The following is a 23562-nucleotide window of genomic DNA, read 5'->3' on the forward strand; positions in this document are numbered from 1 at the left end:
TTCATTCTTTCAGACAGTTTTCAGTCTCTTCGTTAGAGACAAGGCATAATTATACCAGTTTAGGGACATAGCAGGCTCCGTCCTTGCCTTTGACCCTTTTCCCACACCTGGGTGAGGACGGGTGTCCGTCATGATGGTGGAGTGACTCCCATGGCCTCACGGGCCTTCCTGTCTGAGGAGCAAGGATCCGGCCCTGGAGAATGGAACAGCTGTCTGTAGTCTCGTGCCATCCACATGCGGATGACGGCATGTTTGCTCCTGCCTCCCGGGGGAGTTCCGTATTCACGGGACAGGAGAGCTCTTTAACACAAAACAGGCCCACAATTAGGGAATGGCTCCCGGCAGCCACTTCCTGCTCCGACTTTGGGATCCTGAAGCCTTGGCGGCCCGAGATGGCGCTGCTACCTCCAGGGGTCTCTGCTTTCCTCAATGCCAAGGCACCCCTTCAGGCCAGCTTTTCAATAGTCTTTTCCCCTTGGGTATGGGGCACATGCTCTGTGCTTAACTATGCAGACAGGGGTCCAGAAAATCCCTGGGAGAGATCACTCCTGGGGAGCACGAGTGATTCAGACCAACCAAGCTCGAGCTGTGTGACCTCAGGCAAAGCGTGTAACTTCTCTGAGCCTCACTGGTGAATCTGGGATAATACCGACTCCACGGGGTTATGAGAAGCAGCTGAGGGGCCTGGCACGGAGTGTGCGCTCAGCAGAGGTTAGTCTCCTTTCCCCTGCTTCAGCAAGACAGTCACCAACCACACTGAACCCAGAGACTTCTCCCCGCTACAGCTGGTGCCGAGGGCTGGGCCCGAGAGGCAGGAGAACCCTGCACTCAGGCCGGCAGAGCCCCCAGCACTCTGCCAGCTCCCTTCACCTGGTCCCATCAACGTCAGGAGGCCTTCTAGTGAAGACCGTGGGCGGGCAGACCTAGAAGGGGGGGATAGTACTGGCCCCAACTTTTAAGAGTCTAATCATAATTGTCTAAGTATCTGAACAACTTACTACATGTTAGGTAGGCACTTTCTAGGGGACCCAGGCATGGGCAGAAGCGAAGAGTTAAAGGCAGCCGCGGTCAGCACGTGGAACATCTGGTGTTTCGACCACAGTACTTGACCCTTTGAGAGGTCGGCAGGGTTTGAATGCCGTTCAAAACAAGGGCCAGGGCCCAGGGAGAGCGACCTCGTCTCACTGTTCGGAGCTGGTTAGTGCAGAGCTGGATCTAAAATCCGCGTCTTTTGTGTTTTTCTGAAGATAATTTTCTGCAGATAATTTCTCAGTGGTGGCGTAAGTGATAAATTTGGATTGAGCTGAAAGGAGACCTCCCTCCCTTTCAACTGAGAAAGATCACCCTTTTAAGAATTGTAGACTCTAGAGCTGAACGTGTCTTCAGAAGTTATAATCTAGACTCCTCTTATCCGCTGACGCTCTGTCCCAACCGTAAAGCCCACTCCCAGTCTTGAGGGGACCATCCTTCCTCACAGTCCCAAGGCCGTCGGAAAACAAAAAGCAAGCATACTTACTGTTTTCCTGTCATCAGAGGCTTGGGGCAGGGGCTCGGCTAAGACGCATGCTTTAGCTGAAGAGGTTAGGGCTTTGGGCGGCCCCTTCTGGAAGTCCGCCAATGTCCTTAGTCCTAGGTCACCTGGGACCCTCTCAGCCTGGGAGTCTTCAGGGAGAGGCTCTCGATATTGCTTTGGGGAGCTTGGCATCTGCCTGTGGTCAGCAGTCTGTACCCCGGGGATGGGACAGGAGCGCCATGCTCCTTAGAGACCTCCAACTGGCTGGCCAGGAAGCAGGCCCAGGGCTCTTCAAGCTCTGTCACAGGGTCCTCGGGGCTCCCAGCTCACATCTGCAGGCTCTGTGGTTCTCACAACCACCCGTTTCCTCTGACGGCATCACAGACCATCGAGGAGCCACCTTCCCCAAGTTCCTGTTTGTGGGGGAGAAGCAGCTGCCTCGTCATGATCCTGGAGGGAGAGGTTTCTCTCTGACTTTGTGGCTTGGTCTGATCCAAGGAACACAGAACCAAGCTAAACGAGCAGGAGTTTCCCATGCTTACCCGGTCTATTATAATCACCTGAGGGGCTTGTTAGTCTGATTCCTGGGATTCCCCCACATCTTCTGAATCCAAGTCACCAGAGGAGCAGCCCCAAAATTTGAACCTTAAACACTCCAAGAGATTCCTTTGACTAGCAAGTATGGGAAGCACTGCCTTGGAGTGTCCCAACCTTTATAATGTGTACAGGAATACCCCGGGGATCTGGTTAAACAGATTCTGGTTCAGTGGGGTTCAAGATTCTGCACTGCTAACAACTCCTAGGCGATACCCATGTTGCTGGTTCGGGAACCATACTTTGTGTAGCAGGACCTGGACAGTGGTTCCGCAAGTGTGGTCCCTAGGCCAGCAGCCTCAGCATCATCTAGAAATTTGTGAGACATGCCAGTTCTCAGGCTCCATCTCTCATCTACCCAATCAGAAACTCCATGGTAGGGGGCCAGCAACCTGTTTTCACAAGCCCTCCGGGTGATTCTGATGTACACCCGAAACTTAAGAACCACTCGGCTAGGATAAAGAATCTCTGATAGAACCCCCTTTGATTAGTATGTTTAAATCAGTCATTAAAATTTAAATTTAGGGAATTCCCTGGTGGTGTAGTAGTTAGAACTCCACGCTTCCACTGCTGAGGGCCCGGGGTTCCATCCCTGGTTGGGGAATTAAGATCCCACAAGCCATGTGGCGTGGCCAAAAAACCAAATTTTTTTTTGAATTTAAATTAATAAAAATCTCAGTTCATTAGTATCTAAATAACCACCCATTCACTGCCTCCCCATTCGGGGCTTAGCAATCCTGGAGACAGATGCTTTTAACGCGAAACCGCTATTTCACAGGCAATGCAGCCTTTTCTGGGGCCTTGAGCACACCTGGGCTCAGGTTCTCCCTTTCTCCCGGGAAAGGCTGGTTTGAGATTTAACTCCTGCTGCACCTGGCGTGGAGAGCTGACGGAGCCAGAGTGGAGGTTCTAACCAGGATGTTAGGGTGGGTGACGGCCACTCAAGGATGTGGCCTGTGGCTGGGAGGGAACTGATCACAGGCCCACCCTCCTGCTCTTGCCTCCACACCACCGCGATGTCCATCTTTTCATCTGACAGGCAGACTTTTGGACTGGCCTTAAGGAGAGGCCCATGAACGAGGAAATAGGGAATGACCATCTATGGTCTCAAAAAAATCCCACCATATCCTCTCCCGTTCCACTCAGGGAGGCACCTGAGAATTAGAGAGTTTAAAGCCTAGATCTGCTGCTTTGTTAGTTTTTTGACCATTTGTAAATTGGTTACCTCTGGGCCTGTTTTCTCATCCACAAAACTGGAATAGGGTCTACCTTACTGGCTCAGTAGGAAGAACATTCAGGAAGGTGTAAGGGCGCGGCCTGTAGTTAATAAAATATGAAAATGCATCGATTTTGGAAGAACTGGGAACTTTTTCTAGCTAGGTGCCCTTGGCCAAATCACTTAACTTTCCTCAGCTGTTCTTTGTCTGTAAAACACACTGCCACTTTGCAGAGTTGCCACGAGACCTGGGTGAGACAATTTATACGGAAAAGCTTCACACAATCATCTTGGGTAGGGAGCATCTACCTGGCCACTTCCTTGCCTCTCACAAAGCAGGCACCCCCAATTTTTTTTTTTTTTTTGGAATATATTGAATAGGAAGAAAGGAAATGAAAATGAGAAGAGGATGAGTGTGGTAAGGACCAGCCAGCTGGGGCCCGACTCCAGGCACACAGCCAAGGTGGGAAACAGGCAACCATCCCTGCCAATGTGTAGCCAAGGCAGCTGGAGCAAGGTGGGTTCGTAGAGCAACTGTGCCCATGAGACCACCTCCAGCTCTGGAACTCTGCTTCTGCCTGTTTTGTAAGGACCTCAGCACGGTCACCTGTATCGGCCCACACGCATTTGTTTCCTGTCCTCTACCAGGATGGACAGGGTCGAGTCATTTTACAAGCGTCTGCCACAGACACAGCAACCTCGATGTAGTGGTAGCCGCAGCCCCTGGACCGTTCAAAACTGACCTGAGACGGCTGCCTCCTGAGATTGTCCTTGGTGGGTATGAAGACAGCCCCTTCTGGCGAAATACAGTCTGGTCTGTTGCAGGAGCCCTGGCAGGTGGCTGCATGTTACTACATGAGGGGTGGGAGGTGGCAACTGTGCAAAGAGGGCAGAGCTGAGATGCCGAATGCCTTTCCAAGATCTCGGCTTCTCCCGCATCACCTCACGGTCAGGTTTTCGGTTTGAGAGGAACATAGGCGTGTCAGATGGACTCAGGGTTCAATCTCGGCTGGCTTACTGGTATGACCTCGGGCAAATTATTTATCCTGGGTCTTGGTTTCCTCACTTTAAATGGGCAGTGCTGCTGAGTGGATAATCAGGTATGTGAGGATGCCCAGCACGGAGCCCACACGCAGTCACTCGGTACCCCCCTGAGCCCCAGGAAGTGGCCTGAGAGAAGTCACACCAGCCACCGTGTAACAATGAGACATATACAGCTTTATTTCATCATCCGTAAAAAGTTGTCCTCTGACAGAGTAACGCATTCCGTATCTCAGCAGAAAGCAAATGCTACATCTGAAAAGCCCCTTCCTAAGATCAGAACTGTGTAACCCTTCTCTATGTAACATCTGAATGCCCTCAAAGCTGGGCCCTTACTGGGTGGCAGCTGCTTTCACCCTCCTCCTGGTGACACTCTCTGGGTGGCTGTGACTCCCTCACATAGCAGCGGACTGAACAAAATTCTACCCGGACAGGCTGCCCTTACAGATTGGCCCCTTCCCTCCTACAAAAGGGAGTTCACAGGAATAACTTCCTGAGAAATGGGTTCTATCTGACTTTCATTTACCTTCCATTAAGTCTGCTGAAATCAAGTCTATACTGTTCCTCTCTCCCCAGCCATTTCCTCATCATCTACATAATTTTCAGGCTATACCTCTCCCTTCTGGGGCAATCGAGGGATGGAGAGTGTTCCTCCTGGGTGGCGCTTCCTGCAGACGTCTGGTATGTGGTATCAGACACTGCAGAGACTCAGTTTTGTTCTGACAGAGCAGAGGCCTGGAATTTCGTTTTCCCCTTCCTGTGCTGAAAAAGTCCAGTGATTAAGCCACACTCACTCCTTGGGAAAAACTCCACGTTGCATCAGAACCTCATCACTCATGGGCTTCTAAGAGAACATATCCCTCCCTTTTATTCACAGAATAGTATATGTGAATTCATTTGGAGAGGAGAAGGTGGCTAGCCACCCGGACTGCTTCTCTATGTAACAGGCTCCCTTCTGTCGGTCACAGTCAACAATCCAAACAGGAATTATGATCTTCCACATTCCTCAGAACTGCTCTCTCCTGAAGTCACTTTGCAGATCTTGTTGACCAATATGGAAGCGAAAGAGGATGCAATGGCCTACCCAACCTAGAAACCTGTTCTGCATATTTCCCCTAAAAACACCACCGAAAATGCAAAAAAAGAGTCCCTTTTTTTTTTGTTTTTTGCAGAAGCTCTACAAGAAAGCCTGTCTAAAATCACAGAACTATGCACACACAAACACAGACACGCGTGCTCACACACATACATCAGGATCAAACAATCTTAGCTACACAGTTGGGAAAGCACAGGGAAAAGCTGGCAAGAGAAGATGTGGAGATCTGATCAGCCGAAGGTGTTGGAATGCTACAGTAATGGCATGGAAGTGGTTCTCGGTACATACAAAAAGGGGGGCGGGCAGGCAGAGAGGATGATTAATCCAGGATACCAGAAAGAGAGAGTCAGTGGCCATGCAAGACTTAAAGATAGATAGATGCCAGTTTGCTGGATGAAGTGTTATATTATGGAGTGGTTGTCTGAAGGAGGACGGACTTGCATGGTCCAGGGGAGGAGCGTCTGCTTAGCAGGACACCTCCATGGTCTGGTGTCTGTCCAGAACATCAGGAGACTCAGAGGATTCTTGAGCTCCATCTGACTGATTGCTGGTGACAGATCGGCTGAAGGCACTTTCTCCAGAGCCGATGCTACTTGAGGTGGAGTGGGTCCGTGATCGGGCGAGCCGGGTCATGCTGGCAGATGGGACTGTAAGAAAGAACCAAGAGGACTATAGGAGGGAGCCCTGGTTAAACTCAGCTAATCTAGAAGTTTCACCAAAAGCTTTACATTTCGCTTTCCCAACCCATTTAAGGTGACACCGGGACAAGACATAGCCATCCCCACTTTGCATTACTGGCTCTAGGTGAGGGGCTCTAGGCAAGGCTGCTTTAATCCTCCAGTTCTGGTTGGAATCTCAGCTGATTCTAGTCCACAGCAGAACAAGGGGAAACCTAAGTCCAGAGTATTGCCTCTTAGCTATGCCCATGCCATTCATAAGGTGATTAGGAAGGAGGCTTTGGGAACCCAAGTAGGTAACCAAAACCTGCAGTGCATGCAAGACTAAACCAAAGAAAGACAAACCACACCACACAAGTATGAAGGTGTTTCACAAACACAGTGCAAGCCCGATACAACAAGACTACCATCCGTGTCCACAGGCGACCCTTGCTACCTGGGGAGGAGACATGTAGGAAGATGAGGTGTAGGGAGGGCAGGCGGGCTGGTCTCTGCACAGGGGGTGAGGTACAGGCTGCCTGTGAGCAAGGGCACGGGAGGTGGCTGTTCAACTCAAGACTCCTGCCTACTGTCACTGCTCTGTCTGTAAGGTACCTCCAGCCTGGCCGGGAAAGGGCCTTACCTGGCACACCCCCCCTGCCTATCTTTCTGAGACACGAGCCACTCCCCCAGCTGCCATTTCAACGCAGGGGTCCGAAGATGCCATCACCTGCAGTTCTCCAGGCACAGGCTCTGACGCTCCTAATTGAGAATCCAGTGTCTGGGGGTTAACTCAAGGATCAGTAAGTAGGTGGTGGTGGTGGAGGGGCCCTGCCTATAAAGTTTCAGCTGCCGCTGTGACCCTGGCTGGTACAACCCGCTCCTTTACTCCTGGGGGGACCTGCAGGCTAACTTGCACAGGGCACAACGAGCCACGTTCTATCGGGCTCTCACTGCACAGGAAAACCACGGACATGCTGCGGGCAGCCAGTGCAGCCAGGAGAGCATGGCTGGGAGGCAGGGGCAGGGGCCAGGAGAGCACGGCTGGGAGGCAGGGGCAGGGGCCAGGAGAGCACGGCTGGGAGGCAGGGGCAGGGGCCAGGAGAGCACGGCTGGGAGGCAGGGGCAGGGGCCAGGAGAGCACGGCTGGGAGGCAGGGGCAGGGGCCAGGAGAGCACGGCTGGGAGGCAGGGGCAGGGGCCAGGAGAGCACGGCTGGGAGGCAGGGGCAGGGGCCAGGAGAGCACGGCTGGGAGGCAGGGGCAGGGGCCAGGAGAGCACGGCTGGGAGGCAGGGGCAGGGGCCAGGAGAGCACGGCTGGGAGGCAGGGGCAGGGGCCAGGAGAGCACGGCTGGGAGGCAGGGGCAGGGGCCAGGAGAGCACGGCTGGGAGGCAGGGGCAGGGGCCAGGAGAGCACGGCTGGGAGGCAGGGGCAGGGGCCAGGAGAGCACGGCTGGGAGGCAGGGGCAGGGGCCAGGAGAGCACGGCTGGGAGGCAGGGGCAGGGGCCAGGAGAGCACGGCTGGGAGGCAGGGGCAGGGGCCAGGAGAGCACGGCTGGGAGGCAGGGGCAGGGGCCAGGAGAGCACGGCTGGGAGGCAGGGGCAGGGGCCAGGAGAGCACGGCTGGGAGGCAGGGGCAGGGGCCAGGAGAGCATGGCTGGGAGGCAGGGGCAGGGGCCAGCATAGAGAAAGGTACCTGACTCGGTGCTCAGGTGACTGAGGTGCACATACGGGACTGGAAGCAGGATGGACACAGGAAAAGGCAGGTTAGTGACCCGACAGTGCCAAGCGGCAACCTTGGCTGCCTAGCAGACACTGACAGAACACTCTAAGCCAGGGGTGAAGTTTTATTTTAAGGCCCCAGAAAGGAGGTGAGGCCAACTGATGCTTCAGTAACATCTCAGATGTTACTTCTCTCAACTAGTCAAAGGTTTTCTCCTTCACTATAAACAGCCAACCTGCTTGGATCAGAACAGCTGCTTCCTAGGAAAGGAGAGGGACTTCTGCTCCTCCCAGAGGGATATGGGTGTGGGCTCGGTTGGTAGTGGCTCACAGACGGGGATGACACAGCCACTCTAGACGAGACATACACGAGCTGCCTGCCAGGTACAGGGCTGTACCCAGGGGCCCAGCTGCTCAATGGTCATTAAACACACTGATACCAAAGACAGGAGAAAAACCACCCTACTGGATAAAGAGCTCTGTACCTGGGCAGAAGAGTTTTCTTTTTTATAACCCCAAGAAAGGAGCAAGTGTGGATATTCTGTGACAAATGAGAAAGCTCAGGGGTCTCACGATACAAGAGACCAGGACAGTGGCACATGATACGGACACATCCTTGGATTCACTCTAAAATATTCTGCAAGTTCATCTCCTGTGGTGGAGCAGACTTAACGGATTTAACTCCTTTTCATCTGGAGTCTCTATTTTGTTTCTCTAGTCCAGGAGTCATTAACCAGCTGAGTTCAGATGCAAATAACAACTTCAGATTCATAGCTAGGTCTGGCTAAGCTTCAGTGGTTGAAAATGTGGGCTCTGGAGTCAGACTGCCAGGGTTTGAATCATGGCTCTGCAGCTGAATCGTTACCCTGGGAAAGGTGCTTAGCCTCTTTGAGCCTCAGTTTCCTTTTCTATAAAATGGGACTAATAACAGAACTTACCTCTCAAGGTTAAGACTATAGAGTGCCTGGCACAAAGTAAGTGCTTAATAAGCATTAGCTCATCTTTATATATATGCACAGATGAATGTTCCATAAACATGTTGGTTTCTACTTGATTTCAGGCTGGCTAGCACAGGGGTTAAGCCCTAAGAATTGAGTACTCATCAGATGCCAAAATGACCCCATTATCAATAAATCTTTGGTAGAATAGAAAGTTGTGTACTACTCACTGTAGCCCATTCCCTGCAAAAAGTACTTGAAGGCCTCGGTGAGCTTCCCGGGCTAGGGGGACAAAATAAGAAGGCATTAATCCTTGCACAGTCAGAGAGCTGGAATCAAATGGGTGCTTTTAAAAAAAATCTCCTTACCTGAACTACTTGGGGGAGTCCACCACAGTCTGCCATCTAGAAGAGGAAAAATATGTAAGTCAGCTGAGACTCACGCTTAAGGGGAATGCTCTGAACATCCACGGGTCCTTTCAAACAGGACAGGATCAAATTTTAGGTTCCTTAACTTAATGTTTAACTACATCCAAGTGTCCATCTCCTCAATGCACTCTTTCTTTCTTTAAAATTTATTTATTTATTATTTTTGGCTGTGTTGGGTCTTCGCAGCTGCATGCAGGCTTTCTCTAGTTGCGGCGAGTGGGGGCTACTCTTCGTTGCAGTGTGCTTGCTTCTCACTGTGGGGCACGAGCTCTAGGTGTGTGGGTTTCAGTAGTTGTGGCACGTGGGCTCAGTAGTTGTGGCTCGCAGGCTCTAGAGCACAGGCTCAGTAGTTGTGGCGCACAGGCTTAGGTGCTCCGCGGCATGTGGGATCTTCCCAGACCAGGGCTTGAACCCGTGTCCCCTGCACTGGCAAGCGGATTCTTAACCACTGCACCACCAGGGAAGTCCCCCTCAATGCACTCTTACACAAAGACATAAATCCTAGCAATAACCTTGGATGTAATTTTGAAAGATTATTCAACATTTACTAATCAGTAATGCAGGGCCTAACTTTCAGGCTCATGTCGGGAATTTTCCATTTGGGTGATAGTGAAGTTAACCACTACCTTCAACCATGGTTCTGCCTCCACCTGGAGAATGTTACTTTCTGAGTCCTCTAACAGTGTGATCCTAACTTCTCAGGGTGCCACACTTTTAAGGTTCTGTCTCAATTCTACATTGTCTTCATTTCACGATTAAGGGGATGTCTCCAATCAGGCACTGAGGCTGAATTCAGCCAACCTACTTGGTCAGCCACTTTCATTTCATAGTTGGATTTGGTAAGGCTGTCTCTCACTTCATAAATCTTTACAGTTGGTTATTCTCACCTGTGCAAAGATTTCTAGAGTAGAGTTTTATTAGCATGCATTGGAATTACCAGGAGGGCTTGTTAAAACTCAGATTCTTGAATTCCTGCCCTAGAGATTCTTTTTTTTAAAATATTTATTTATTTATTTTGTGGCACGTGGGATCTTCATTGCCTCGTGCAGGATCTTTAGATGTGGCGTGCAGGATCTTTAGTTGTGGCGTGCGGGTTTTTTATCTGCAGCATGTGGGATCTTTTAGTTGTGGCATGCGGGATCTAGTTCCCTGACCAGGGATCAAACCTGGGTGCCCTGCATTGGGAGCACGGAGTTCTAACCGCTGGACCACCAGGGAAGTCTCTAGAGATTCTTATTTAATAGGTTTGGAGCGGGTCTCAAGAATTTGCATTTCTAACAAGCCAGGTGATGCATATTCTGCCAATCCTCAGAGAACACTGCTTCTAGGGCATGATGGCCAACCATGAGGCCACCCTCCTCCTTCCAGCTGTTATGCATTCCACACTCAGATAGTAGCCTATTCAGGCTGACTGGCATTTTTTAAAAAAGAGACATGAACCTCATGGTCTCCCTTCACTAACATGAAAACTTTCTTTGAGGGTGGACTGTTATTCAGCAGATGGGATGCCACAGGAGACACAGGAATTTGAGGTTAATAAGGAACAGTCAGTTCCCTGAAAATTCTACGTGTAAGATCAGGAACAAATTTTTTTTTTTTTTTTCGGTACGCGGGCCTCTCACCACTGTGGCCTCTCCCGTTGCGGAGCACAGGCTCCGGACGCACAGGCTCAGTGGTCATGGCTCACAGGCCCAGCCGCTCCGTGGCATGTGGGATCTTCCCGGACCGGGGCACAAACCCGTGTCCCCTGCATCGGCAGGCGGACTCTCAACCACTGCGCCACCAGGGAAGCCCAGGAACAAATATTTAACCTGAATAAGTTCAAATAGACCTAACTAGCCCAGACTGTATTTTCATGAAGGTTAGGAGTCAAAGTCTGATTAGAACTGTAAAACAGTTCCCGTAGCAGAGAGAATACTGGGAAAGACTGTTTCCAAGCTTTCTCTCTCACACAGAGAATCAGTTCCATCATGCTGTTGTGGATGGGCATTTTTGCCCAGAAATAAGCACATCTATGGCTACTGTAAAGTTGTTTTGCGCTTTTGGAAAACGGATTCAAACCTGCAACGAAAGCTAATCTGAAACCACATGCTTTAAAAACAAAAAATTCGTATTTTAGACTAGTTCACCATCACCTGGACCCCAGAACACTCTGAGTTTTGTCACCTCAGAGCATTAACCTCATGTTATATTTCCAGGAACTACGGGCTGCTTCTGGTGGCAGCACTTCTCTTTTAATCTCACTTCAAAGAGAAAGGGAAGAAAGCAGAGGTTTTTCAGGCTGAGAAAGTAACAGTCAGAAGCATAAGATCAGTACTTAAATCTACGGTAATCCAAATTCAAAGCAGGAGGTCAGGCCCTTAAATATGTCACTAGAGGCTCCAGAAAATGTGAGCCTGGGGTACAGTCAAAACGGGGAGAAGCTTGATATTTACCCTAGAAATTCAGTACAAGAGTTACTCTCTATGTGCCCTAAGAGAAAGAAAAAATGCATCTACCCTTATCATGAGAATGTTACTGGAAGCTTCCTTACCCATACAAGGGGATTTAGCACGTCAAGAATTTCCATTCATTATCTGATTTCTCACAACAATATTAAATAATGCTTATGACGTTTTTAATGACACGGGAAGATGTTTAAATGTCAAAAAGTTGAGGAAAACAGACACAGGGCTAGAAACAGCCTATGATCTTGATGATGTAAAACTGTATAGGAAAAAGACTGATGTTTTTACCAGAAGGTTACCTTTGGGGGGCAGGATTAGGGTAACTTTTATTTTATTCTTTTTTTATATTTCCATTTTTTCCCCTATTTTCCAATTTTCTACAATGAGAATATATTCAGGAAAAGAAATTTTTTTTAAGAGAATGAGAGAATCAGACAGAGAAAGAGAAGCTTTCCTTCTTTCTGGGCAACTATTCCAGAAATAAAGTAATTTGAACCACGTATAATTTACTCACTCATGGTTGGCAATGAGGAAAGAAGACACATTACCTTTAGCAAAGTTGTATTTACAGGATTCAGGCGAGAATTGCATTCAACCTTAAAAAACAGAGAGAGAGAGAGAGACAGTTTTATGAACTGCTAGAAAAATAAGAAATAGCTTGGCATGAGAATGATCTTCCGAGATCAATGGCTCATTTGGAGACGGCTGAATCAGCCAAATTACCAAAATACAAAGTGGGAGACATGTTTATATGAAGTACTTTATATCTCATATTTCTTAGTAGATCTAAAAATCTGGCAAAGTTCATTTTCTGAATCCGTTACAAGTAGAGTCTTTAAAGGACTACATGTTGAATCTAATTCCTCCTACTTGCTACATAACATGGGGACAAGTTACCTACTTTAAAAAGTGAACTGGACCATGGCCCTCACCTGCTGGGGTCTTGATGATTTCCCAGCACGACTGGCCCTTATACCCCTCCCCTGCCCACTTCTCACCCCTTTCCCGTGCCCTGGATGTAGTGGGTTTGCCACTCCTTACACCCTGATTCTCTTCTGCCTCAAGATCTTTGGCTATCCCATGTAAAGTTGAACCCTCTACGGTTTTTCTCTCACTGTAGCCATTACAATTAAGAATTACAACCTTGTACATTTACATGTATCGTATCTCATACCTTTGTGTCCACAAAGGCAGGGACCTCAAAGAAAATGTTCTGGGGAGATAATCTCCAGGTTCAACAGTGTTTTATGGTTAACTTGATTAACTGGATCTCTTCTTTACACATGCTTGCCCAAGCACACATATAAAGCACTGTGCTAAGAGCATGGAATCTAGTGGGGTGGAAATGTAATAATGTAATATGAGGCAGAATGAGATCACTTGAAAATTTCACTTCTGAGCTGAGTGAGAATAGAAGAATGAGTAGAATTTCTATAGTTAGAGTAAGAAGGGGCGGGCATTTGAAGGCTTCCAGAGTCAGGGGGAAAGCATAAGCAAAGACCCAGGGGTTGCGAAGTGAGTGTGCAGAGCATGTGTGGGGTTACAGAGACAAGCATGGCGTGAGGGTGCACTGTGGGGAGAGGTTGGAAAGACTTGAACTGACTGTGGAAGGCAAAAAGCCACAGAGGGTTTCTGGGGTGACAGGATGTGAGTTGTTTTAGGAAAATAACCAGCAGTGGCCTGTATGACAGACTGCAGAGGCAGCAAGCCAGTTAGGGAGTTATTAAAATTACCTAGGCAAGAACCAGTAACACAGCTGAAAGTTTACTCTGGGGATTGCTGATGGATAGGTATTCAAAACTCTTCTAAAATCACAGGATGATCTAAAAGCCAGAATCACCAAATCAAGGTTTTTGCTCTACACAAATGACAATGCAGGCAGTGACAAACAAATGCACCCGTTTACTTACTACAGAAGGTGCTCTAAAGGGCAGAATGTAAAAACCGGATCCCTAACTGCCAGGCACTGTGCAGAGAACACAGCAGACGTACAATAAATATTTTCTGGAAGAATGAACTCCCAAGTCTGCATTTAATATAATAAAGCATGCTTTCCTTGGTTCATCACTTTGTAATTTCTGTAACTTTATAAGAAGTCTCCATTTCTGGTAGGCCAAGAACAACAGTTGGTTTTTGACATGTCCACTCTCTCCCCAGCTCCAAGTGCAGAGACTCCGTCTTATTCATTTTTGTATTCTCCACAGCATCGTGAGAATAGGAGATGCTCAAAAAATGATGCTGAATGAATATGTGAGCAAGAATAGCTAGCAACAGTGACCAGAATTTGTGGAGTTTCTTCCTGCTCTTCCATGCATGGATATAGCCCTTGAATCCCTACCAACTTATGGGATAAAAGGCTCTGGGGCAGGGGAGCTGGTTTTGAATGTGTCTAGAAGAGCATCTAGTTTGTGGTACAGATGGGGTTCCTGAAGTTCTTCTCTATAAACACTGAAGGTGTGGAAATCAGAAAGAGAAAAAGATCTTATCTGTATTGGCCAACTTACACAATCTTGAAAAATAATTGGTAATGTTGCTTTAAGTCCATGTAATTTCCAAAAGGCAACTCAGCGTGATTAGAGAATTCTGATTAAGGGTATTTTCTATAAACGATACTATTTTCATAAACACATTGTTTATGAAAAAACGTTTTTGATATTTTGTAGCATGTATCTCTACCTTTTTAGCCAAAAAAGATGGACCTTTACAAAACTCCTTCTTGATGAGATCTTCACTATAACTTTATTACCTTTGGGGATTTTTTTTTTTGAGTTGAGTTGAGAGTTATTTGCCTCTGTGCTCAAGCCACACTATGTATTTTACACTAGACACAGAATGTTTTACAGGGTAATTCAGGGAAGTATGAATATATTCTACTGTCATACCTATCTCACCCTACCAACACTCCCCCTGCCCGCCAAGCTTCTCATCTATGTCTGCAACTCTGATTAATTATTAGATTCCCTTTCTAAAAGCTTTACTTCCTAATGTTTTGCTCTAAATAGGGTAGAAGTGAAGTAGGCCAAAGAAAACCAGATAATTTCACGCAGATACTTAAGTTATATATGCTGTGGGAAAGACAAGCAAGTGATAACAGACTTATGAAAAACTGTCAGCTTCATCTGTAAATACAGAAGTGCAAATTAAAACAGTGGGGTACCATTTTTTTTTTTTTTTTTTTTTTTTTTTTTTTTTTTTGTGGGGTACCATTTTTAATCAAGTGAACTACTAATGAAATTTAGAAGTCCAATGCTGGACAGAATGCTGTGAGACAGGCACTCTCACACATAGGCAGTGGCAATAACTGTTATGTCTTTTCTGGAAAGGAAACTGGCAAAATGTATTTAAAAACCTTACAGAGGTTTATGATTTTTGACACATTATTTCCATCTCATCCCAGGGAAATGATCAAAGATTCAGGCAAAGATTCTATAAGGATGTTCAACAGCAACATTATTAACGGTGCAAAATCAGGAATAATCAACAGGAGAAGGGGGTTACACAAACAAGGGTATATTTATAAGACTGAGTATTATACAGATATACTGACTTTATAGTATGGAAAAATGCTCTCAACAGTGCTAAGTCATGAGGTCCCAAAACACTGTATAGCTAATATCACCCCATCTATTGTAAAGAAAAACATAATGGCTTGTCTTTGAGTAATGGGATCATGACTTCTCCTCCTGTCCTCCTATTTACCAATTTTATACAATGAACACATATTTTTTTTGCCAGTGTGCTATGTGCTCAGGCAAGTATACAGGCTCCTAGCAGCCTTCTATATCTGTGGTGGCTCAGAAGGCCAAGGCTGTCAGAAGTCTGACGATAAGCCCGTGGCCTTTACCTGTCCTGCTTGCCACAGAGCGAGCTCCACCACCCAAAGCACTCAAGGGCAGTCCTGAACCCTTCGGATGAAACACAGTGATCAACGAGGAATTCTTCCTCCACACTGGGTAACAAAGTACAAACCCTGGTCTGTGTAATGAGAAATCACAAAAACTAGTACCTACCAACTGTTTCGAGTGCATCAGCAGAGTGTGTTACACACAATTTACTGCATTTCATCTCATTCATCTTCACAACATCAGGACATACTTACCACAGCCTCAACTGCAGGTGAATTGTCACCTACCACCAATAAAGTAGAACACCTGGGGAAAGGGAAAATAAGAGGACACTCAGCAAGCAGCACATATACTCCACTGAAAATGACTCTATGAAAGGCAAAGATGTTGAGCAACGTAGTGGGGGGGACTGAGGGACTTACTTTAATGTCTTTGATTTGTTATCATTTTGTCCCAGAATGGGTCTTTCGATCTCCAGGTCTCTGCGTCTAGAGAAACACAAAGGAATCAATGCACTTTTCAGGTAAAATCATGGCAACTCAGGTTACTTCCTGCTTGTGAAAAACAAAATGTATCAAGAAATCTGAAAACTATCTTCCTTTCACACAGATGAGGGAAGGGGCCCTTGTGCACTTTGTTCAGTGGCATCCTGAGCGGTACAGAGCAGGAAAAAGGGACTCTGCAGGATGCTAAAAGGAGGCAACTTCAAAACTCAATAGCAATGCTGTTGAAATCCTCAAGTCTTAAGTGTTCAATTTTCCAACTAGTTTATAGGAATAATTTCTTAAGGGGAACCTTTTTTTTTTTTTTTTTTTGGCCACACCACGTGGCATGCAGGATCTTCCCTGACCAGGGATCCAACCTGTGCCTCCTGCATTGGGAGCACAGAATCTTAAGCGCCGGACTGCCATGGAGGTCCAAGGGGAACTTTTTTGGGGGAACATTCTCCTGGTAACTAACAGTTCAGTGCAGTACTTAATAACCTTTCTGATTTCAATGAAAAATAAGGAGGCTTTGTTACACAGAGGAAGGAGCTAGAGAGACTGGGTTCAAAACCTGGCTTTGCTCCTGACCGGCTGTGTGACTCTGGGTAAGTTACAGCTGACCCATTTCCTTAATCTTTTTCCATGTACCCAGAAAGCTAGAAGGAGCTAACATTTTCACCTTGGAGAAGCTGGTCCCAAGATAAGAATTAAGCTTCTCTCCATGTGCACTTCTGCGTGATGACAGGACACCAGCAGAGAGACTGAATTGGGGCCCAAGACTTCTATTCTTTGCCTCCTCTACATGCATCTTTCTGTGCCACCTCAATCTGTGTGTTTTGTGTGTGTACATAACTTTAGGTACTTCTGGTCTCAAAACATCTTAAAAGTACAACTGGTAGTTGAACATGCCTGAAACAGCCTTCAATTCATGCATTGCTCTTGAAAGCTGTCTTCATTTCTGTCTGAAAGCCCTTCCCCTTCTACTGTGGTGAAAAGTACGAAAGCAATCCCATCACACAACACTGGAAGAAGTAGTTTATTTCCTCTTCTCCTTCTCTCTTAAATATCCGTTACCTTCTTAGACCTAGTCCGCATTTAAGTGAAGGAACAGAAACAACTGTACCCATTATAGGAACCCAGGAAGAGCTGCAGGTTTTCTTGGTTGATATCTTGGGCAATATGCAGTCTGTAGGTTTGAATCAGGTCCAGGTTGGCCTGCAACTCTTCCTAGAACAATGAAAAGAAGACACAGGTGAACTTCTGAGCTACAGTACAAGTCTATCTTGTTTGGTTTGCATTCTCAATGCCCAAAGCCAAAGCTCCCTGCCCATGATGGGAGATGGGGCAGAGCCTGGGGGGCCTACTTATGTACGGTAGGCTGAATGGCTTCTTCTTCTTTTTTTTTTTTTTGTGGTCCGCGGGCCTTTCACTGCTGTGGCCTCTCCCGTTGCGGAGCACAGGCTCTGAACGTGCAGGCTCAGCGGCCATGGCTCACGGGCCCAGCCGATCCGTGGCATGTGGGATCTTCCCGGACAGGGGCACGAACCTGTGTCCCCTGCATCGGCAGGCGGACTCTCAACCACTGCGCCACCAGGGAAGCCCTGGCTTCTTTTTTATTTGCAGCAGACTGGTTCAGTGCCATATTCTGTGTTGAATGAGGGCACCAAAGAATCTACGATGGAAAAGGTCGGTAATCAACTCCAAATCAAGCACAAAAACTTGGGGATATGCTCTGAACACCCTTCTCTGCAGCACAGAGGAAACTGCATTAAACTTGGATTCAAGTACTAGATGTGAAACTTAGGTTACCTAACCATTCGGAAGCCTAGTTTCCTTATTTGTGTCTTATTCATGTTCTGCCATTCTCATAAAAATAGAGTGTCTGTAAAATAAAGATAATAACCAGCTACCTGCCAGGGTTGTTTTAAAAATTAAATAAGAAAAGTTATATGGACTGTAAAGTATAAAATAAGTGGAAAGTAACATTTCTCTTATTAGCCATAAATCTGCATAATTAACTTATCTGTAACTTCATCAATATAATGGGTATAATATCTATTTATATACTATCATTTAATAATATACATTGTTGGGCTTCCCCGGTGGCGCAGTGGTTGAGAGTCCGCCTGCCGATGCAGGGGACACGGGATCGTGCCCTGGTCCGGGAAGATCCCACATGCCATGGAGCGGCTGGGCCCATGAGCCATGGCCGCTGAGCCTGCGCATCCGGAGCCTGTGCTCTGCAACGGTAGAGGCCACAACAGTGAGAGGCCTGCGTACTGCAAAAAAAAAAAAAAAAAAAATAATATACATTGTAGAATTATATATTACATTCCATTTATAATACTTTATTAAGTCAATTTATCATTTATTTACTCTTATTACCAATACTATTTTTTTTTGTTGAGGTAGGATTGATTTATAATATAATATTAGTTTCAGTTGCACCACACAGTGATTCAAAATTTTTATAGATTATATTCCATTTAAAGTTATTATAAAATATTGGCTATATTCCCTGTATAAAATTCAAGAGAAACAAAATGGTCTATCAGTCAAAAGAGAATCTCCCTCTCCACTACCCATTGTCCACTGGTCCCTATTTTGCTGGTCTTCTTGGAGGCCACCAGAACGAGTTGCTAGGTTTTTGTGTATATAAGCATATATGTACATATATGTATACACACACACACACACACACACACACACACACACACACACACATCCCAGTAAATAGTTTTAAGCAGAACAGAAAATGTTTACACTGGAGAAAAGAAATGTATCAGGGATAGTGAGAGTAAATCTAAAGCAGTGTGTAAAGGTCACCACCAGCAAGCCTTGTAGAGAAACCGAGATAAGGAGAATGAGTATTTGCATGCTCACTACTATACGGGTAAAGTGAGCCAAGAATACAGTAGGAAACTTACCAACTGGATCAGAGGCTACCTGAAACTAAAGGGCACTGGAGCCATTCCAAGAAAACGTGATAAATGCTGAAGATACTAAGAAAAGTGAACAACAAATGAACCACATGGCAATTAGAGATGAAATGACCTATCCAGCTCCCCCTTGAAAGTCTGAAGGGGAACTTGAGCAGCAAAGTTTGAGATTTAAAAAAAGAGAAGGACTGATATTGGTATAAAAGGGGTAAAACTGGTTTAAGTGCTAATGGGACTTCTCAGGAAAAGCTGTTACGGATAAATTGCACCTCCCACTCACATTTTTTTAAAACACAAAGTGTAGCCTGCTACACGTACCGTTCTACACTGTGCTTTTCCACTTAAAAGTACGGCAGAGGTGGTCATTCCTTATCAGGATATATGGAGCCATCTCATTTACTTATACTACCTGTTTTCCCACATGCTTGCTAGTACAAATGATCACTTTTTGATTTTTGCTAATTTGATAGATAAGAAAGGGGGTATCACTGTGGGGTTTTCTTCTTATTAGAGAAGATGAGATTATTAACGTTTAGAAAACTTATTTGCTTTCATTTCAAAGCAATAAGAGCAATACAAGCATTTGCTTAAATTTTATTTTTTATTTAACATCTTTATTAGAGTATAATTGCTTTACAATATTGTGCTAGTTTCTGCTGTACAACAAAGTGAATCAGCCATACATGTACATATATCCCCATATCCCCTCCCTCTTGCGTCTCCCTCTCACCCTCCCTATCCCACCCCTCTAGGTGGACACAAAGCACCGAGCTGATCTCCCTGTGCTATGCAGCTGCTTCCTACTAGCTATCTACATTTGGTAGTGTATATATGTCAATGCTACTCTCTCACTTCGTCCCAGCTTACCCTTCCCCCTCCCCGTGTCCTCAAGTCCATTCTCTACCTCTGCGTCTTTATTCCTGTCCTGCCCCTAGGTTCATTAGAACTTTTTTTTTTTTTAGATTCCATATACATGTGTTTGCTTGCTTAAATTTTAAATGAACTCTTCAGCCTTGTGACAACCCACCGTCTGTGACCTCACACATTTTTAATTAAACACACATTATATATATATGTTGTGAGGATGTTCTTACTTTACAAAAATCATTAAAATTCTCTTCTTAGCTTTCCCCTATTCCAATGCAAACACCTCAGGGCCTCATTCTTCCAGGTCAGGCACTGTTTTGGCTAATTAACCTCCCGCAGGTATCCTACACTAAGTCTCCCACCAGGTTATTTAAAATCCCCAAACGCAGCTTATAATTCCTTCCTCTTTGGCTTTTGAGCAAACTATTCCCCCTTCCTGGAATGATTCCCCTTCCCCCCAAAATCTAAAATGTTGAACTTTATCCATCCTTCAAGGCCCAGCTGGGATGCCTCCACCTTGGATCCTTCCTTGATCCTCTCCTGCCTTTGAATTCCTCTAGGTCCCTAACAGGGCCTCTCCTAAGATACCCTGACATGGTAGAAAGAGGAAAGCTTCAGAGTTAGACACACGTGGCTTCAAATCTCCCTTGATATGTTATTAGCTGCTGGCCTTGTATAAAACAATTCATTCTTCACCTGTAAAGTGGGAATAATACAATTCCCATTATGAGATTATTAGATTGAATTGTTTAATGTACATAACACATCTGTCTGAAATCTGTAGACGTTCAATGAAAGGTATCAACAGTTCTTATTACTTATCCCTTTTTACATGTGCCATAGCAGTATTTCTGTACATCTCATCTCTCCACAGAGTGAGCTCCTGGAGAAGAAGGGCCATATCTTATATACATTTGTCTCTCCCAGAGCACTTAGCCTGGAATTTTGTAAATTCTGTGAACTGGCTTTTAAGGTCTACAGTCAAAACCAAGCATCCTTTGTCTTCAGGAAAGTACCTACTCTATCTAGCACTATGCAGCGGAAAGATCATGGTCTTTGAAACTTCCAATTAAAGATACTGGATTAAAATACAGCTTTACTCCTTCCAGAAAAATCATAAAAATAACAGTAAATTTTTTTCTTTATAAGCCATAAACTCTTAAGGACAAAGACAACAAAGAAAAGTGACAACAGCAGTAACATTTTGAAAGTGGGCAAGCAGAAGGAAGACTGTAATCACCCATTGAACAGACTCAATAAGGCTGCTACGCTGGCAGTGGGGAAAGTGAAAAAAGTTAAGTGATCATGTACCAAGGAGCCTGAAAAGGCCCAAGATTTGTCCGCACCAGTTCTCCCTGCAAGCGGAGGGTAAACATGGTACAAAGGATGGTTGGTTGAAAGTCCTGTTTAATAAAGACGTAACATCCGGGACTTCCCTGGTGGTGCAGTGATTAAGACACTACGCTCCCAATGCAGGGGGCCCAGGTTCAATCCCTGGTCAGGGAACTAGATCCCACATGCATGCCACAACTAAGAGCTCACATGCCACAGCTAAGGAGCCTGCCTGCTGCAACTAAGACCCAGCACAACCAAATAAATAAATAAATATTTTAAAAAAAGACATAACATCAGGAAGACATAACAATGAAAACAGATGAAGCAAAATGAAACAGAACTGAAGAGAGAAATAGAATATTCAACAACAACAGTTTGCAACTTTAATACCCCACTTTCAACTAAGGATAGGATAATGAGGCAGAAGATCACAAGGAAATAGAAGAAATGAACAACCCTATAAACCACCAGACCTAACAGACATCTACACAACACTCCACTTAACAGCAGTAGAATGAATACATTTTCTTCTCAGTGTACATGGAACATTCTCTGGGATAGACCATGTTAGGACATAAAACAAGTCTCAGTAAATTTGAAAAGGAATGAAATACTAAGAATATCCCCTGACCACAGTGGAATGAATTAAAAATCAATAACAGAAGGAAATGTGGGAAACTAAACAACATACTCCTAAATAATAATGGATCAAAGCAGAAATCACAAGGAAATTAGAAAATACTTTGAAATGAATGAAAATACCTTATAGGATGCATTTATGTTAATATTTAGAAGGAAATTTACAGCTGTAAATTCCTGTATTAAAAAAGAAGAAAGATCTCAAATTCATAGCTAGCCTTCCACCTTAAGAAACTAGGGAGAGGAAACTTAAAGCAAGCAGAAGGAAGGAAATAATAAAGATGAGAATGGAAATAAATGAGAGAATAGAAAAAGAATGGGGAAAATCAATGAAATCGAAAATTAGTCAGCTAGACTAACCAAGGAAAACAGAGGTAAAACCCAAAATTACTAAAAACAGGAATGAGAGAGGAGACATCACTATCAGCTTCACAGAAACAGAAATAATTATAAGGGAATATTATGAATAATTGTATGCCAACAAATTAGATAACCTACATGAAATGGACCAATTCCTAAAAAGGTGCAAACCACCTAAAGTGTCTCAAGAAGAAGCAAAGATTAAATTAGTAATATAAAAACTTTCCATAAAGAAAAACTTTGGCCCAGATGGCTTCACTGTGAATTCTGCCAAACATTTAAAGAATTAACAGCAATCTTTCCAAAATTCTTACAAAAAATAAAAGGGAGAATACTTCTCAACTCATTCTATGAAGTCAAGTATTACCTTAATACCAAAACCATACAAAGACAACATAAGAAACTTATAGACTAATGTCTCTTATGAATATGGACACAAAAATCCTTAACAAAATACTAGGAAACCAAATGCAACAACATATAAAAAGGATTAAACACCATGAGCAAGTGGAATTTATCCAGAGAATGCAAGGCTGGTTCAACATACAAAAATCAATAAATGTAATACACCATATTAAAAGAATAAAGAACATAAGTCACACATACATTTCAATAGATACAGAAAAAGCATCTGACAGAATCCAACACGATTTCATGATAAAAGTGCTCAACAAACTAGGAATAGAAGAGAGCTTCGTCTACCTGACAAAGGACATCTATGAACAATCCACAGCTAACATCATACTTAATGGTGAAACACTGAATGGCTTCCCCTAAGATCAGAAACACGATGAGGATGTCCACTTATCACTTCTATTCAACACTGTACCAGAGGTTCTATCCAGGGTCTAGAAAGCTCTGCTTAGGCAAGAAAAAGAAATAAAACACATCCAGCCTGGACAGGAAGAAGTAAAACTGTGTCTATTGCAGATGACATGATCTTGTATGTAGAAAATCCTAAGGCTCCACAAAAAAACAATTAGAGCTAATAAATTAGTTTGGCAAGGTTGAAGGATACAAGATCAATATGCAAAACTTAATTGTATTTCTATACATTAGCAATAAACAATTCAAAAATGAAATTAAGAAAGCTTTCCATTTATAATAGCACCCCCAAAATAAAATACTTAGGAAAAAATATAACAAAAGAAGTGGGAAGACTTCACTACAAAACGTTGCCGAAAGAAAATAAAAGACCCAAATAACTGGACAGGCACTCCATATGCATGGATTGAAACAGTATTGTTAAGATAGCAAAGCTCCCTAAATTGATCTACAGATTCAACACAATCCTTATAAAAATCCCAGTTAGCTCTTTTGCAGAAATGGATGAGCTGACCCTAAAATTCATATGGAAATGGAAGGAATCCTTAACAGCCAAAACAATCTTGATAAAGAACAAAGTTGGAGGAACTCACGCTTCCCTATTTCAAATCTTACTA

The 23562-nt window shown here is 45.0% G+C and overlaps 1 protein-coding gene across 2 annotated transcripts in view; it reads right to left on the bottom strand.

Moving 5' to 3' along the window:
- Positions 1-5526: 5526 nt before the first annotated feature.
- NDRG3 (NDRG family member 3) overlaps positions 5527-23562 on the bottom strand; it is an 83335-nt gene continuing 65299 nt past the window's right edge. For both annotated transcript variants that reach the window (XM_065892814.1, XM_065892815.1), the window contains 7 exons: positions 17104-17207; positions 15918-15983; positions 15750-15801; positions 12199-12246; positions 9144-9179; positions 9006-9057; positions 5527-6107 (listed from right to left, as the gene is read on the bottom strand). In XM_065892814.1, coding sequence (XP_065748886.1) covers positions 5926-6107; positions 9006-9057; positions 9144-9179; positions 12199-12246; positions 15750-15801; positions 15918-15983; positions 17104-17207 — 540 coding nt within the window. In that variant the 3' untranslated portion in view covers positions 5527-5925. The remainder of the gene's footprint in view (positions 6108-9005; positions 9058-9143; positions 9180-12198; positions 12247-15749; positions 15802-15917; positions 15984-17103; positions 17208-23562) is intronic.

The sequence above is a fragment of the Phocoena phocoena genome, chromosome 15 (assembly GCF_963924675.1).
Source record: "Phocoena phocoena chromosome 15, mPhoPho1.1, whole genome shotgun sequence".
Taxonomy (NCBI): domain Eukaryota; kingdom Metazoa; phylum Chordata; class Mammalia; order Artiodactyla; family Phocoenidae; genus Phocoena; species Phocoena phocoena.